This window comes from Cetorhinus maximus, chromosome 10 (assembly GCF_964194155.1).
Source record: "Cetorhinus maximus chromosome 10, sCetMax3.hap1.1, whole genome shotgun sequence".
NCBI lineage: Eukaryota > Metazoa > Chordata > Chondrichthyes > Lamniformes > Cetorhinidae > Cetorhinus > Cetorhinus maximus.
Genome location: NC_135888.1, coordinates 49,858,211 through 49,875,155, shown reverse-complemented (window position 1 = coordinate 49,875,155; position 16,945 = coordinate 49,858,211). Strand labels below are relative to the sequence as shown.

The 16,945-nt window shown below is 59.1% G+C and overlaps 1 protein-coding gene across 1 annotated transcript; it reads right to left on the bottom strand.

Annotated features, from left to right (window-relative positions):
• Positions 1 to 12,141: 12,141 nt before the first annotated feature.
• coq4 (coenzyme Q4 homolog (S. cerevisiae)) lies at positions 12,142 to 15,479 on the bottom strand. The gene is made up of 3 exons (XM_078549662.1): positions 15,294 to 15,479; positions 15,054 to 15,200; positions 12,142 to 12,268 (listed from the first exon to the last, which is right to left on the bottom strand). Exons 1-3 carry the CDS (start codon positions 15,415 to 15,417, stop codon positions 12,168 to 12,170), a joined length of 372 nt encoding a protein of 123 aa, XP_078405788.1. The 5' UTR covers positions 15,418 to 15,479; the 3' UTR covers positions 12,142 to 12,167.
• Positions 15,480 to 16,945: the final 1,466 nt, after the last annotated feature.

Sequence of the window (16,945 nt, the reverse complement as noted above, 5' to 3'; positions counted from 1 at the left end):
GCTCTCTGATCCCTGTACCTCAACCACTGTCCTGCCCTCTGACCCCTGTACCGCCATCTGGCCCCATGTATCTGACCCACTGGGTCCAGCCCTCTAACCCCTGTACCTCACCCACCGGGTTCTGCCCTCTGATCCCTGTACCTCAACCACTGACCTGCCCTCTGACCCCTGTACCTCACCAACTGTCTTGCCCTCTGACCACATATACCTCACCCACTGGGTCCTGCCCTCTGATCCCTGTACCTCACCCTCCGGGTCCTGCTCTCTGATCCCTGTACCTCACCCAGTGTCCTGCCCTCTGGCCCCCTGTACCTCACCCACTGGGTCCTGTCCTCTGTCCCGTGTGCCTCACCCACCATCTTGCCCTCTGACCCCATGAACCTCACCCTCCGGGTCCTGCTCTCCGATCCCTGTTCATCAACCACTGTCCTGCTCTCTGACCCCTGTACCTCACCCACTGACCTGCCCTCTGATCCCTGTACCTCGCTCACCATGTCCTGTCCTCTGACCCCCTGTACCTCACCCACTGGGTCCTGCCCTCTGACCCCTGTACCTCACCCACTGGGTCCTGCCCTCTGACCCATGTACCTCACCCACTGTCCTGCCCTCTGATCCCTGTACCTCACACACTGTCCTGCCCTCTGACGCCTGTACCTCACCCACTGTCCTGCCCTCTGATCCCTGTACATCGCTCACCATGTCCTGCCCTCTGACCCCTGTACCTCACCCACCGGGTCCTGCACTCTGATCCCTGTACCTCAGCCACTGTCCTGCCCTCTGACCCCTGTACCTCACCCACTGTGCTGCCATCTGGCCCCATGTATCTGACCCACTGGATCCTGCCCTCTAGCCCCTGTACCTCACCCACCGGGTTCTGCCCTCTGATCCCTGTACCTCAACCACTGACCTGCCCTCTGACCCCTGTACCTCACCAACTGTCCTGCCCTCTGATCCCTGTACTTCAACTACTGTCCTGCCCTCTGAACCCCTGTACTTCACCCACTGGGTCCTGGCCTCTGTCCCCTGTGCCTCACCCACCATCTTGCCCTCTGACCCCATGAACCTCACCCACTGGGTCCTGCCCTCTGACCCATGTACCTCACCCACTGTCCTGCCCTCTGACCCCTGTACCTCACCCTCCGGGTCCTGCTCTCCGATCCCTGTTCATCAACCACTGTCCTGCCCTCTGACCCCTGTACCTCACCCACTGACCTGCCCTCTGATCCCTGTACATCGCTCACCATGTCCTGTCCTCTGACCCCCTGTACCTCACCCACTGGGTCCTGCCCTCTGACCCCTGTACCTCACCCAATGTCCTGCCCTCTGATCCCTGTATGTCGCTCACCATGTCCTGCCCTCTGACCCATGTACCTCACCCACTGGGTCCTGCCATCTGACCCCTGTACCTCACCCTCCGGGTCCTGGTCTCTGATCCCTGTACCTCACCCACTGTCCTGCCCTCTGAACCCCTGTACTTCACCCACTGGGTCCTGGCCTCTGTCCCCTGTGCCTCACCCACCATCTTGCCCTCTGACCCCATGAACCTCACCCACAGGGTCCTGCCCTCTGACCCATGTACCTCACCCACTGACCTGCCCTCTGATCCCTGTACATCGCTCACCATGTCCTGTCCTCTGACCCCCTGTACCTCACCCACTGGGTCCTGCCCTCTGACCCCTGTACCTCACCCACTGTCCTGCCCTCTGATCCCTGTATGTCGCTCACCATGTCCTGACCTCTGACCCATGTACCTCACCCACTGGGTCCTGCCATCTGACCCCTGTACCTCACCCTCCGGGTCCTGGTCTCTGATCCCTGGACATCATCCACATTTCTGCCCTCTGACCCCTGTACCTCACCCACTGTCCTGCCCTCTGATCCCTGTACCTCGCTCACCATGTCCTGCCCTCTGACCCATGTACCTCACCCACTGACCTGCCCTCTGATCCCTGTACCTCGCTCACCATGTCCTGCCCTCTGACCCCTGTACCACACCCACTGGGTCCTGCTCTCTGACCCCTGTACCTCACCCAATGTCCTGCCCGCTGATCCCTGTACCTCGCTCATCATGTCCTGCCCTCTGACCCATGTACCTCACCCACTGTCCTGCCCTCTGACCCCCAGTACCTCACCCACTGGGTCCTGCCCTCGGACCCCTGTACCTCATCCTCCGGGTCCTGCCCTCTGATCCCTGTACTTCAACCACTGTACTGCACTCTGACCCCTGTACTTCACCCACTGGTTCCTGCCCTCTGACCCCTGTGCCTCACCCACCATCCTGCCCTCTGACCCTTGTATCTCACCCACTGGGTCTTGCCCTCTGACCCCTGTACCTCACCCACCAGGTCCTGCCCTCTGATCCCTGTACCTCACCCACTGTCCTGCCCTCTGATCCCTGTACCTCACCCACTGTCCTGCCCTCTGACCCCATGTACCTGACCCACTGGGTCCTGCCCTCTGACCCCTGTACCTCACCCACTGTCCTGCCCTCTGACCCCATGTACCTGACCCACTGGGTCCTGCCCTCTGACCCATGTACCTCACCCTCCGGGTCCTGCGCTCTGATCCCTGTACCTCAACCACTGTCTTGCCCTCTGACCCCATGTACCTCACCCACTGGGTCCTGCCCTCTAATCCCTGTACCTCACCCTCCGGGTCCTGCTCTCTGATCCCTGTACCTCACCCAGTGTCCTGCCCTCTGACCCCCTGTACCTCACCCACTGGGTCCTGTCCTCTGACCCCTGTACCTCACCCACTGGGTTCTGCCCTCTGACCCCTGTACGTCACTCACTGGGTCCTGCCCTCTGATCCCTGTACCTCAACCACTGTCCTGCCCTCTGACCCCTGTACCTCAGCCACTGTCCTGCCCACTGATCCCTGTAGGTCGCTCACCATGTCCTGCCCTCTGACCCACGTACCTCACCCACTGGTTCCTGCCCTCTGACCCCTGTACCTTACCCACTGGGTCCTGCCCTCTGACCCCTGTACCTCACCCACCATTCTGCCCTCTGACCCATGTACCTCACCCACTGTCCTGCCCTCTGACCACCTGTACCTCACCCACTGGGTCCTGCCCTCTGACCCCTGTACCTCACCCACCGGGTCCTGCCCTCTGATCCCTGTACCTCAACCACTGTCCTGCCCTCTGACGCCTGTACCTCACCCACTGTCCTGCCCTCTGATCCCTGTACCTCGCTCACCATGGCCTGCCCTCTGACCCATGTACCTCACCAACTGGGTCCTGCCCTCTGACCCCTGTACCTCACCCAATGTCCTGTCCGCTGATCCCTGTACCTCGCTCATCATGTCCTGCCCTCTGACCCATGTACCTCACCCACTGTCCTGCCCTCTGACCCCCAGTACCTCACCCACTGGGTCCTGCCCTCGGACCCCTGTACCTCACCCTCCAGGTCCTGCCCTCTGATCCCTGTACTTCAACCACTGTACAGCACTCTGATCCCTGTACTTCACCCACTGGTTCCTGCCCTCTGACCCCTGTGCCTCACCCACCATCCTGCCCTCTGACCCCTGTACCTCACCCACCAGGTCCTGCCCTCTGATCCCTGTACCTCACCCACTGTCCTGCCCTCTGATCCCTGTACCTCACGCACTGTCCTGCCTCTGACCCCTTTACCTCACCCACCGGGTCCTGCACTCTGATCCCTGTACCTCACCCACTGTCCTGCCCTCTGACCCCATGTACCTGACCCACTGGGTCCTGCCCTCTGACCCATGTACCTCACCCTCCGGGTCCTGCGCTCTGATCCCTGTACCTCAACCACTGTCCTGCCCTCTGACCACTGTACCTCACCCACTGTGCTGCCATCTGGCCCCATGTATCTGACCCACTGGGTCCTGCCCTCTAACCCCTGTACCTCACCCACCGGGTTCTGCCCTCTGATCCCTGTACCTCAACCACTGACCTGCCCTCTGACCCCTGTCCCTCACCAACTGTCTTGCCCTCTGACCCCATGTACCTCACCCACTGGGTCCTGCCCTCTGATCCCTGTACCTCACCCTCCGGGTCCTGCTCTCTGATCCCTGTACCTCACCCAGTGTCCTGCCCTCTGACCCCCTGTACCTCACCCACTGGGTCCTGTCCTCTGACCCCTGTACCTCACCCACTGGGTTCTTCCCTCTGACCCCTGTACGTCACCCACTGGGTCCTGCCCTCTGATCCCTGTACCTCAACCACTGTCCTGCCCTCTGACCCCTGTACCTCACCCACTGTCCTGCCCTCTGATCCCTGTAGGTCGCTCACCATGTCCTGTCCTCTGACCCACGTACCTCACCCACTGGTTCCTGCCCTCTGACCCCTGTACCTCACCCACTGGGTCCTGCCCTCTGACCCCTGTACCTCACCCACCATTCTGCCCTCTGACCCATGTACCTCACCCACTGTCCTGCCCTCTGACCACCTGTACCTCACCCACTGGGTCCTGCCCTCTGACCCCTGTACCTCACCCACCGGGTCCTGCCCTCTGATCCCTGTACCTCAACCACTGTCCTGCCCTCTGACGCCTGTACCTCACCCACTGTCCTGCCCTCTGATCCCTGTACCTCGCTCACCATGGCCTGCCCTCTGACCCATGTACCTCACCAACTGGGTCCTGCCCTCTGACCCCTGTACCTCACTCACCATCCTGCCCTCTGACCCCTGTACTTCACCCACCAGGTCCTGCCCTCTGATCCCTGTACCTCACCCACTGTCCTGCCCTCTGATCCCTGTACCTCACGCACTGTCCTGCCTCTGACCCCTTTACCTCACCCACCGGGTCCTGCACTCTGATCCCTGTACCTCACCCACTGTCCTGCCCTCTGACCCCATGTACCTGACCCACTGGCTCCTGCCCTCTGACCCATGTACCTCACCCACTGACCTGCCCTCTGATCCCTGTACCTCGCTCACCATGTCCTGCCCTCTGACCCCTGTACCACACCCACTGGGTCCTGCCCTCGGACCCCTGTACCTCACCCTCCGGGTCCTGCCCTCTGATCCCTGTACTTCAACCACTGTACTGCACTCTGACCCCTGTACTTCACCCACTGGGTCCTGCCCTCTGACCCCTGTGCCTCACCCACCATCCTGCCCTCTGACCCCTGTATCTCACCCACTGGGTCCTGCCCTCTGACCCCTGTACCTCACCCACCAGGTCCTGCCCTCTGATCCCTGTACCTCACCCACTGTCATGTCCTCTGATCCCTGTACCTCACGCACTGTCCTGCCTCTGACCCCTTTACCTCACCCACCGGGTCCTGCACTCTGATCCCTGTACCTCACCCACTGTCCTGCCCTCTGACCCCATGTACCTGACCCACTGGGTCCTGCCCTCTGACTCCTGTGCCTAACCCTCCGGGTCCTGCTCTCTGATCCCTGTACCTCAACCACTGTCCTGCACTCTGACCCCTGTACCTCACCCACTGTGCTGCCATCTGGCCCCATGTATCTGACCCACTGGGTCCTGCCCTCTGACCCCTGTACCTCACCCACCGGGTTCTGCCCTCTGACCCCTGTACCTCAACCACTGACCTGCCCTCTGACCCCTGTACCTCACCATCTGTCTTGCCCTCTGACCCCATGTACCTCACCCACTGGGTCCTGCCCTCTGATCCCTGTACCTCACCCTCCGGGTCCTGCTCTCTGATCCCTGTACCTCACCCACTGTCCTGCCCTCTGAACCCCTGTACCTCACCCACTGGGTCCTGTCCTCTGTCCCGTGTGCCTCACCCACCATCTTGCCCTCTGACCCCATGAACCTCACTCTCCGGGTCCTGCTCTCCGATCCCTGTTCATCAACCACTGTCCTGCCCTCTGACCCCTGGACCTCACCCACTGACCTGCCTTCTGATCCCTGTACCTCGCTCACCATGTCCTGTCCTCTGACCCCCTGTACCTCACCCACTGGGTCCTGCCCTTTGACCCCTGTACCTCACCCACCGGGTCCTGCCTTCTGATCCCTGTACCTCAACCACTATCCTGCCCTCTGATCCCTGTATCTCACCCACTGTCCTGCCCTCTGATCCCTGTACTTCGCTCACCATGTCCTGCCCTCTGACCCACGTACCTCACCCACTGGGTCCTGCCCTCTGACCCCTGTACCTCACCCACTGTCCTGCCCTCTGACCCCATGTACCTCACCCACTGGGTCCTGCCCTCTGACCCCTGTACCTCACCTTCCGGGTCCTACTCTCTGATCCCTGTACCTCATCCACTGTCCTGCCTTCTGACCCCTGTACCTCACCCACTGTCCTGCCCTCTGACCCATGTACCTTACCCACTGTCCTGCCCTCTGACCCCCTGTACCTCACCCACTGGGTCCTGCCCTCTGACGCCTGTACCTCACTCACCATCCTGCCCTCTGACCCCTGTACTTCACCCACCAGGTCCTGCCCTCTGATCCCTGTACCTCACCCACTGTCCTGCCCTCTGATCCCTGTACCTCACGCACTGTCCTGCCTCTGACCCCTTTACCTCACCCACCGGGTCCTGCACTCTGATCCCTGTACCTCACCCACTGTCCTGCCCTCTGACCCCATGTACCTGACCCACTGGCTCCTGCCCTCTGACCCATGTACCTCACCCACTGACCTGCCCTCTGATCCCTGTACCTCGCTCACCATGTCCTGCCCTCTGACCCCTGTACCACACCCACTGGGTCCTGCCCTCGGACCCCTGTACCTCACCCTCCGGGTCCTGCCCTCTGATCCCTGTACTTCAACCACTGTACTGCACTCTGACCCCTGTACTTCACCCACTGGGTCCTGCCCTCTGACCCCTGTGCCTCACCCACCATCCTGCCCTCTGACCCCTGTATCTCACCCACTGGGTCCTGCCCTCTGACCCCTGTACCTCACCCACCAGGTCCTGCCCTCTGATCCCTGTACCTCACCCACTGTCATGCCCTCTGATCCCTGTACCTCACGCACTGTCCTGCCTCTGACCCCTTTACCTCACCCACCGGGTCCTGCACTCTGATCCCTGTACCTCACCCACTGTCCTGCCCTCTGACCCCATGTACCTGACCCACTGGGTCCTGCCCTCTGACTCCTGTGCCTAACCCTCCGGGTCCTGCTCTCTGATCCCTGTACCTCAACCACTGTCCTGCACTCTGACCCCTGTACCTCACCCACTGTGCTGCCATCTGGCCCCATGTATCTGACCCACTGGGTCCTGCCCTCTGACCCCTGTACCTCACCCACCGGGTTCTGCCCTCTGACCCCTGTACCTCAACCACTGACCTGCCCTCTGACCCCTGTACCTCACCATCTGTCTTGCCCTCTGACCCCATGTACCTCACCCACTGGGTCCTGCCCTCTGATCCCTGTACCTCACCCTCCGGGTCCTGCTCTCTGATCCCTGTACCTCACCCACTGTCCTGCCCTCTGAACCCCTGTACCTCACCCACTGGGTCCTGTCCTCTGTCCCGTGTGCCTCACCCACCATCTTGCCCTCTGACCCCATGAACCTCACTCTCCGGGTCCTGCTCTCCGATCCCTGTTCATCAACCACTGTCCTGCCCTCTGACCCCTGGACCTCACCCACTGACCTGCCTTCTGATCCCTGTACCTCGCTCACCATGTCCTGTCCTCTGACCCCCTGTACCTCACCCACTGGGTCCTGCCCTTTGACCCCTGTACCTCACCCACCGGGTCCTGCCTTCTGATCCCTGTACCTCAACCACTATCCTGCCCTCTGATCCCTGTATCTCACCCACTGTCCTGCCCTCTGATCCCTGTACTTCGCTCACCATGTCCTGCCCTCTGACCCACGTACCTCACCCACTGGGTCCTGCCCTCTGACCCCTGTACCTCACCCACTGTCCTGCCCTCTGACCCCATGTACCTCACCCACTGGGTCCTGCCCTCTGACCCCTGTACCTCACCTTCCGGGTCCTACTCTCTGATCCCTGTACCTCATCCACTGTCCTGCCTTCTGACCCCTGTACCTCACCCACTGTCCTGCCCTCTGACCCATGTACCTTACCCACTGTCCTGCCCTCTGACCCCCTGTACCTCACCCACTGGGTCCTGCCCTCTGACGCCTGTACCTCACCCACCGGGTCCTGCCCTCTGATCCCTGTACTTCAACCACTGTCCTGCCCTCTGACCCCTGTACTTCACCCACTGGGTCCTGCCCTCTGACCCCTGTGCCTCACCCACCATCTTGCCCTCTGATCACTGTGCCTCACCCTACGGGTCCTGCTCTCTAATCCCTGTACCTCAACCACTGTCCTGCCCTCTGACCGCTGCACCTCACGCACTGTCCTGCCATCTGATCCCTGTACCTCGCTCACCATGTCCTGCCCTCTGACCCATGTACCTCATCCACCGGGTCCTGCCCTCTGATCCCTGTACCTCAACCACTGTCCTGCCCTCTGACTCCTGTACCTCACCCACTGTCCTGCCCTCTGACCCCTGTACGTCGATCAACATCCTGCCCTCTGACCCATGTACCTCACCCTCTGTCCTGCCCTCTGATCCCTGTCCCTCAACCACTGCCCTGCCCTCTGGCCCCTGGACCTCACCCACTGACCTGCCCTCTGATCCCTGTACCTCGCTCACCATGTCCTGTCCTCTGACCCCCTGTACCTCACCCACTGGGTCCTGCCCTTTGACCCCTGTACCTCACCCACCGGGTCCTGCCTTCTGATCCCTGTACCTCACCCACTGTCCTGCCCGCTGATCCCTGTACTTCGCTCACCATGTCCTGCCCTCTGACCCACGTACCTCACCCACTGGGTCCTGCCCTCTGACCCCTGTACCTCACCCACTGTCCTGCCCTCTGACCCCATGTACCTCACCCACTGGGTCCTGCCCTCTGACCGCTGTACCTCACCCTCCGGGTCCTGCTCTCTGATCCCTGGACCTCACCCACATTCCTGCCCTCTGACCCCTGTACCTCACCCACTGTCCTGCCCTCTGACCCCTGTACTTCACCCACTGGGTCCTGCCCTCTGACCCCTGTGCCTCACCCACCATCTTGCCCTCTGATCACTGTGCCTCACCCTACGGGTCCTGCTCTCTAATCCCTGTACCTCAACCACTGTCCTGCCCTCTGACCGCTGCACCTCACGCACTGTCCTGCCATCTGATCCCTGTACCTCGCTCGCCATGTCCTGCCCTCTGACCCATGTAGCTCATCCACCGGGTCCTGCCCTCTGATCCCTGTACCTCAACCACTGTCCTGCCCTCTGACCCCTGTACCTCACCCACTGTCCTGCCCTCTGACCCCTGTACGTCGATCAACATCCTGCCCTCTGACCCATGTACCTCACCCTCTGTCCTGCCCTCTGATCCCTGTACCTCAACCACTGTCCTGCCCTCTGACCCCTGTACCTCACCCACTGTCCTACCCTCTGTTCCCTGTACATTGCTCAACATGTCCTGCCCTCTGACCCATGTACCTCACCCACTGGGTCCTGCCCTCTGACCCCTGTACCTCACCCTCCGGGTCCTGGTCTCTGATCCCTGGACCTCACCCACATTCCTGCCCTCTGACCCCTGTACCTCACCCACTGTCCTGCCCTCTGATCCCCGTACCTCGCTCACCATGTCCTGCCCTCTGACCCCATGTACCTCACCCACTAGGTCCTGCCATCTAACCCCTGTACCTCACCCACTGTCCTGCCCTCTGACCCCTGTACCTCTCCCGCTGTCCTGCCCTCTAATCCCTGTACCTCGCTCACCATGTCCTGCCCTCTAACCCATGTTCCTCACCCACTGTCCTGCCCTCTGACCCCATGTACCTCACTCACTGGGTCCTGCCCTCTGACCCCTGTACCTCACCCTCCGGGTCCTGCTCTCTGATCCCTGTACCTCACCCACTGTCCTGCCCTCTGACCCATGTACCTTAGCCACTGTCAGGCCCTCTGATCCCCTGTACCTCACCCACTGGGTCCTGCCCTCTGACGCCTGTACCTCACCCACCGGGTCCTACTCTCTGATCCCTGTACTTCAACCACTGTCCTGCCCTCTGACCCCTGTACTTCACCCACTGGGTCCTGCCCTCTGACCCCTGTGCCTCACCCACCATCTTGCCCTCTGATCCCTGTGCCTCACCCTCCGGGTCCTGCTCTCTGATCCCTGTACCTCAACCACTGTCCTGCCCTCTGACAGCTGCACCTCCCGCACTGTCCTGCCCTCTGATCCCTGTACCTCGCTCACCATGTCCTGCCCTCTGACCCATGTACCTCACCCACCGGGTCCTGCCCTCTGATCCCTGTACCTCATCCACTGTCCTGCCCTCTGACCCCTGAACCACACCCACTGTCTTGCCCTCTGATCCCTGTACCTCGCTCACCATGTCCTGCCCTCTGACTCATGTACCTCACCCACTGTCCTGCCCTCTGACCCCTGTACCTCACCCTCCAGGTCCTGCCCTCTGATCCCTGTACTTCAACCACTGTCCTGCCCTCTGACCCCTGTACTTCACCCACTGGGTCCTGCCCTCTGACCCCTGTGCCTCACCCACCATCTTGCCCTCTGATCCCTGTGCCTCACCCTCCGGGTCCTGCTCTCTGATCCCTGTACCTCAACTACTGTCCTGCCCTCTGACCGCTGCACCTCACGCACTGTCCTGCCCTCTGATCCCTGTACCTCGCTCACCATGTCCTGCCCTCTGACCCATGTACCTCACCCACCGAGTCCTGCCCTCTGATCCCTGTACCTCATCCACTGTCCTGCCCTCTGACCCCTGAACCTCACCCACTGTCCTGCCCTCTGATCCCTGTACCTCGCTCACCATGTCCTGCCCTCTGACTCATGTACCTCACCCACTGTCCTGCCCTCTGACCCCTGTACCTCACCCTCCGGGTCCTGCTCTCCGATCCCTGTACCTCACCCACTGACGTACCCTCTGATCTCTGTACCTCGCTCACCATGTCCTGCCCTCTGACACATGTACCTTACCCACTGTCCTGCCCTCTGACTCATGTACCTCACCCACTGTCCTGCCCTCTGACCCCTGTACCTCACCCACCGAGTCCTGCCCTCTGACCCCATGTACCTCACCCACTGGGTCCTGCTCTCTGATCTCTGTACCTCGCTCACCATGTCCTGCCCTCTGACCCCTGTACCTCACCCTCCAGGTCCTGCTCTCTGATCTCTGTACCTCGCTCATCATGTCCTGCCCTCTGACTCATGTACCTCACCCACTGTCCTGCCCTCTGACCCCTGTACCTCACCCTCCGGGTCCTGCTCTCTGATCTCTGTACCTCACCCACTGACCTGCCCTCTGATCCCTGTACCTCGCTCACCATGTCCTGTCCTCTGACCCATGTACCTTACCCACTGTCCTGCCCTCTGACCCCTGTACCTCACCCACCGGGTGCTGCCCTCTGATCCCTGTACCTCAACCACTGTCCTGCCCTCTGACCCCTGTACCTCACCCACTGTCCTTCCCTCTGATCCCTGTACCTCGCTCACCATGTGCTGCTCTCTGACCCATGTACCTCACTCACTGTCCTGCCCTCTGACCCCCATGTACCTCACCCACTGGGTCCTGCCCTCTGACCCCTGTACCTCACCCACCGGGTCCTGCCCTCTGATCCCTGTACCTCATCCACTGTCCTGCCCTCTGACCTCTGTACCTCACCCACTGTCCTGCCCTTTGATCCCTGTACCTCGCTCACCATGTCCTGCCCTCTGATCCATGTACCTCACCCACTGTCCTGCCTCTGACCCCATATACCTCACCCATTGGGTACTGCCCTCTGACCCCTGTACCTCACCCTCCGGGTCCTGCTCTCTGATCCCTGGACCTCACCCACTGTCCTGCCCTCTGACCCCTGTACCTCACCCACTCTCCTGCCCTCTGATCCCTGTACCGCGCTCACCATGTCCTGCCCTCTGACCCATGTACCTCACCCACTGTTCCGCCTTCTGACCCCTGTACCTCACCCACTGTCCTGCCCTCTGACTCCTGCATCTCAACCTGTCCTGCCCTCTGACCCCTGTACCTCACCCATTGTCCTGCCCTCTGACCCCTGTACCTCACCCACTGGGTCCTGCCCTCTGGTTCCTATCCTTTATTCAAAATCTGCATTCTCAGCACCTCCTGCTTTCATTTCAGCTCTGCAGTTTTTCACAGTTGCAAAGAGTAAATAAAAGCACCATCTCCTTTTACCAGCTCTCCCCACCTTTACCTCAGGATGAGTATTCAGCTGCACTTACTGCAGAATCTGGTTTCCCTCAGGATGGTTTTGCATCCTGTCCCTCAGTTTTTGGATTGCTATCAGTCCTGTGGTTTCTCCCAGAACAGCTACCATATCTACAACAAAAAGAGGAGACCAAACTGAGTAACTGATCTGGATTACAAAATGTCTTCCCATCAGCTGTGCTACACAATAAAACTCTTTCTGCAATCCTTTCAGGCAAGTCCCACTCCAAGGCTTGAGCACAAAAATCCAGGCTGGCACTACAGTGCAGGACTGCGGGAGTGCTGCACTGTCAGAGGTGCTGTCTTTCAGAGGAGATGTTAAACTAACGTCCTATCCGCCTACTCAGGTGGATGTAAAGGATCCCATGGCGCCATTTCAAAGAACAGCCAGGGAGTTGGCCCCATGATCCTGCCTAATATTTATCCCTCAATCAAATTCATAAACAGATTATCTGATCATTATCACATTATTCTTTATGGGATCTTGTTGTGTGTAAATTGGCTGTCGCATTTCCTGCATTACAACAGTGATTACAAAAGCACTGTAATGCGCTTTGAGACATGCCCTGATTATGAAAAGCACTTTATAAATGTAAATCTTTCTTTTTACAAAAGGTTAAGGTGATCTGGCTTATTGCCTTGTAGAGATAAAATTCCACTCTTCAGGTGGTGACAAGACCGAACCAAACTGAAGGGTTCATGTCCCTGGTTCACAGGTGAGGGAGTGAAGGAAAAGGGAAGGTGAGGAGAACTGCATCACCCAAAAAGGAATCAAATTATGGGTCAAGTTACATCGGAAGACAGAGAAGGTGACAGTGTAATACAGTCAAGAGACAATTAGATAGGGTACCTACAGAGAGACTGGATTGAGGGCTACGGGGAGAGGGCGGGATGGGCGGTATTAATTCTTTGGGGTGTTATCCCCTGCAGTTTTGTATATTTTTTCGGTGGCCATTCCTGACACGTCAGGGTGGACAGAGTACGTTAATTTTTTTTTATTCATTCCTGGGACGTGGGTGTCATGATAGAGTCAGTATTTGTTGTCCAACCCCAAATGTCCTTGAAAAGATGAATCCAAGTTCAAACCTGATCCTCCTCACAGGCAGAATCAAGACATGTCCATTCCCCTCGGTGATTGGCAACACATCACCTCCCCACCCCCACCAACACCTCCCCACCCCCACCTCCCCACCCCCACCCCCACCTCCCCACCCCCACCAACACATCCCCACCCCCACCAACACATCCCCACCCCCACCAACACCCCCCCACCTCCCCACTCCCACCTCCCCACCCCCACCTCCTCACCCCATGAGTGCAGCGTCAGTCTGACCCCTCACCCCAGTGAATGCAGGGTCAGGCTGACCCCTCACCCCTGTGAATGCAGTGTCAGGCAGACCGCTCACCCCAGTGAATGCAGTGTCAGGCAGACCCCTCACCCCAGTGAATGCAATGTCAGACTGACCCCTCACCCCAGTGAATGCAATGTCAGGCTGACCCCTCACCCCAGTGAATGCGGCGTAAATCTGACCCCTCACCCCAGTGAATGCGGGGTCAGGCCGACCCCTTACCCCAGTGAATGCGGGGTCAGGCTGACCCATCACCCCAGTGAATGCGGGGTCAGGCCGACCCCTCACCCCAGTGAATGCGGGGTAAGGCCGACCCCTCACCCCAGTGAATGCGGGGTCAGGCCGACCCCTCACCCCAGTGAATGCGGGGTCAGGCAGACCCCTCACCCCAGTGAATGCGGGGTCAGGCAGATCCCTCACCCCAGTGAATGCGGGGTCAGGCAGACCCTCACCCCAGTGAATGCAGTGTCAGTCTGACCCTCACCCCAGTGAATGCAGCGTCAGTCTGACCCCTCACCCCAGTGAATGCAGCGCCAGTCTGACCCTCACCCCAGTGAATGCAGCGTCAGTCTGACCCTCACCCCAGTGAATGCAGCGTCAGCCTTACCCCTCACCCCAGTGAATGCAGCGTCAGTCTGACCCCTCACCCCAGTGAATGCAGCGTCAGTCTGACCCCTCACCCCAGTGAATGCAGCGTCAGTCTGATCCCTCACCCCAGTGAATGCAGCGTCAGTCTGACCCCTCACCCCAGTGAATGCAGCGTCAGTCTGACCCCTCACCCCAGTGAATGCAGGGTCAGTCTGACCCTCACCCCAGTGAATGCAGCGTCAGTCTGACCCCTCACCCCAGTGAATGCAGGGTCAGGCTGACCCCTCACCCCAGTGAATGCAGGGTCAGGCTGACCCCTCACCCCAGTGAATGCAGGGTCAAGCTGACCTTCACCCCAGTGAATGCAGCGTCAGTCTGACCCCTCACCCCAGTGAATGCAGCGTCAGTCTGACCCCTCACCCCAGTGAATGCAGGGTCAGTCTGACCCCTCACCCCAGTGAATGCAGCGCCAGTCTGACCCTCACCCCAGTGAATGCAGCGTCAGTCTGACCCTCACCCCAGTGAATGCAGCGTCAGCCTTACCCCTCACCCCAGTGAATGCAGCGTCAGTCTGACCCCTCACCCCAGTGAATGCAGCGTCAGTCTGACCCCTCACCCCAGTGAATGCAGGGTCAGTCTGACCCCTCACCCCAGTGAACGCAGGGTCAGTCTGACCCCTCACCCCAGTGAATGCAGCGCCAGTCTGACCCTCACCCCAGTGAATGCAGCGTCAGTCTGACCCTCAACCCAGTGAATGCAGCGTCAGCCTTACCCCTCACCCCAGTGAATGCAGCGTCAGTCTGACCCCTCACCCCAGTGAATGCAGCGTCAGTCTGACCCCTCACCCCAGTGAATGCAGGGTCAGTCTGACCCCTCACCCCAGTGAATGCAGTGTCAGGCTGGCCCCCCTGTGGGTGTGAGGTGGGGGGTTTGCCTCCAGCTGCCCCTGGCTGTCTCACCGTGCCGGTATGGGTTGTATAAAGCCATGAGAGCGGATCCTGAGGCTAGCAGCAGTTTCTGGAGCGGGCTGGTGGGGATGTGGCTCTGAATCGGGCGGTAACCGGTGTCCTGAGCAGCGGCCTCTGCGCTCGCCTCCTCCCCGGGGCCTGGAAAACACAAAGTCCGGTCAGTGGAGCGGTTAGAGCCGCGGCGACGGCTTCATGATGGGCGGAGTGTGTCCGGGGCCCGGGCTCACTTACCGGCTGAGACCGCGGCTCCGGGCCGCACAGAAGCTGCCCTCAGGCCCGGATCGGGCCTCCCGCCGCGACCTCCGAGACCCCGCAGGACCCGGACCCGGACCCCGCTCCTCAGCAGCGTCGCCATAGCAGCCTCTGGACGGCGGCTCCGCACAGACACATCAACCGGAACTGCAACCCCGCCCGCTGCCGCCCACTCCCGCTGCCGCCCACTCCCGCTGCCGCCCACTCCCGCTGCCCAGCCCCTGTCCCAGTGCCCAGCCCCTGTCCCACTGCCCTGACCCAGTCCCTGTCCCAGTGCCAGGCTCCAGTCCCACTGCCCTGATCCAGTCCCTGTCCCTGCCCAGTGCCCAGCCCCTGTCCCAGTTCCCTGATCCTGTCCCAGTCCCAGTGCCCAGTCCCAGTGCCCAGCCCCTGTCCCAGTGCCCAGCTCCAGTCCCAGTGCTCAGTACCTTGTCCCACTGCCTAATCCCAGTGCCTAGCCCCTGTCCCGAGGCTAATTGCCCAGTGCTGTCCCTACCTCTCACCCACAGAGCCCCATAAACTGGAAGTTTCAGGGAAATTAATATTCTGACTTAAACCTTTTTCTGTAACATCCATTTATGAAAAAAACAAACTAGAAACTACTAACAATCTGAAATTGATAATGTTGGATACACAACAGGAGAGGGTTTTAGCCTAATTTTAACCCATCTTTTTACAAGAGCTGTCTAGCTGAGGCTGTGTTTACTTAATGTACAATCATCAACTTGCATTTATAGCACTTTCCATGTAGTAAAACATGCCAAGGTGCTTCAAAGGGGCCTTTCCAAATAAAATTCAACAGTAGAGCAATTGAAAGAGATGCTGAAGAGGCCAGATTTAGAGGGGTGTAAATATCTCAGAGGGTTTTACGACTGGAGGAGATTGTGGAGGGGTGAGACCATAGAGGGATTTGAACAGGTGGATGTGGATGAGAATTTTAAAATGGAGGCATTGTCAGACCTGGAGCATTGTAGATCAGCGAGCACAGGGATGATGGGTGAATGGGACTTGGTGCAAGTGAGGACATGGGCATCAGAGTTTTGATTCAGGTGAAGTTTATTGAAGGGAGAAAAATGAGTGGCCAGAATTTATTTGGAGATGGTAATGCCTTCAAAATGACATTTTGCAGGCAGCAACGTCTACCCTCTCCTGTGTGTGTGTGAGAACTAAATAAAAATAGAAGATGCTGGAAATACTCAGCAGGTCTGGCAACATCTGTGGAAAGACAAACAGAGTTAACGTTTCAGGTTGATGACCTTTTAGCAGCTACTTGTCCATGGAACCCGAGTAAGTGTCAGCATCATTAGAAAACTGGATAAATATTGGAAAAGAAGCCTGCTTATGCATCCATTGTGGTATTTCCAAGTCTCTACTCTTCACAGTTGTAAACTTGTTGATGCTATTAGAGTCATAGAGGTCTACAGCACAGAAAAAGGCCCTTTGGCCCATCAGGTTTGCACTGGTAAAACAAGCCTAACTATTCTAATCCCATTTTCCAGCACTAGGCCCATAGCCTTGTATGCCATGCATCGCAAGTGCACATCCAAATATTTATTAAAGGTTATGAGGGTTCCTGCCTCTACCATCCTTTCAGGCAGTGCGTTCCAGATTCCCACCATCCTCTGGGTGAA

Excerpts from the sequence above, each read along its gene's own strand:
- coq4 (XM_078549662.1), bottom strand. The coding sequence starts at position 15,417 with ATGGCGACGCTGCTGAGGAGCGGGGTCCGGGTCCGGGTCCTGCGGGGT. Across the intron at positions 15,201-15,293 it reads CGGAGCCGCGGTCTCAGCCG|GCCCCGGGGAGGAGGCGAGC; the intron begins GTAAGTGAGCCC and ends TGTGTTTTCCAG. Across the intron at positions 12,269-15,053 it reads ATACAACCCATACCGGCACG|ATATGGTAGCTGTTCTGGGA; the intron begins GTGAGACAGCCA and ends TTTTTGTTGTAG.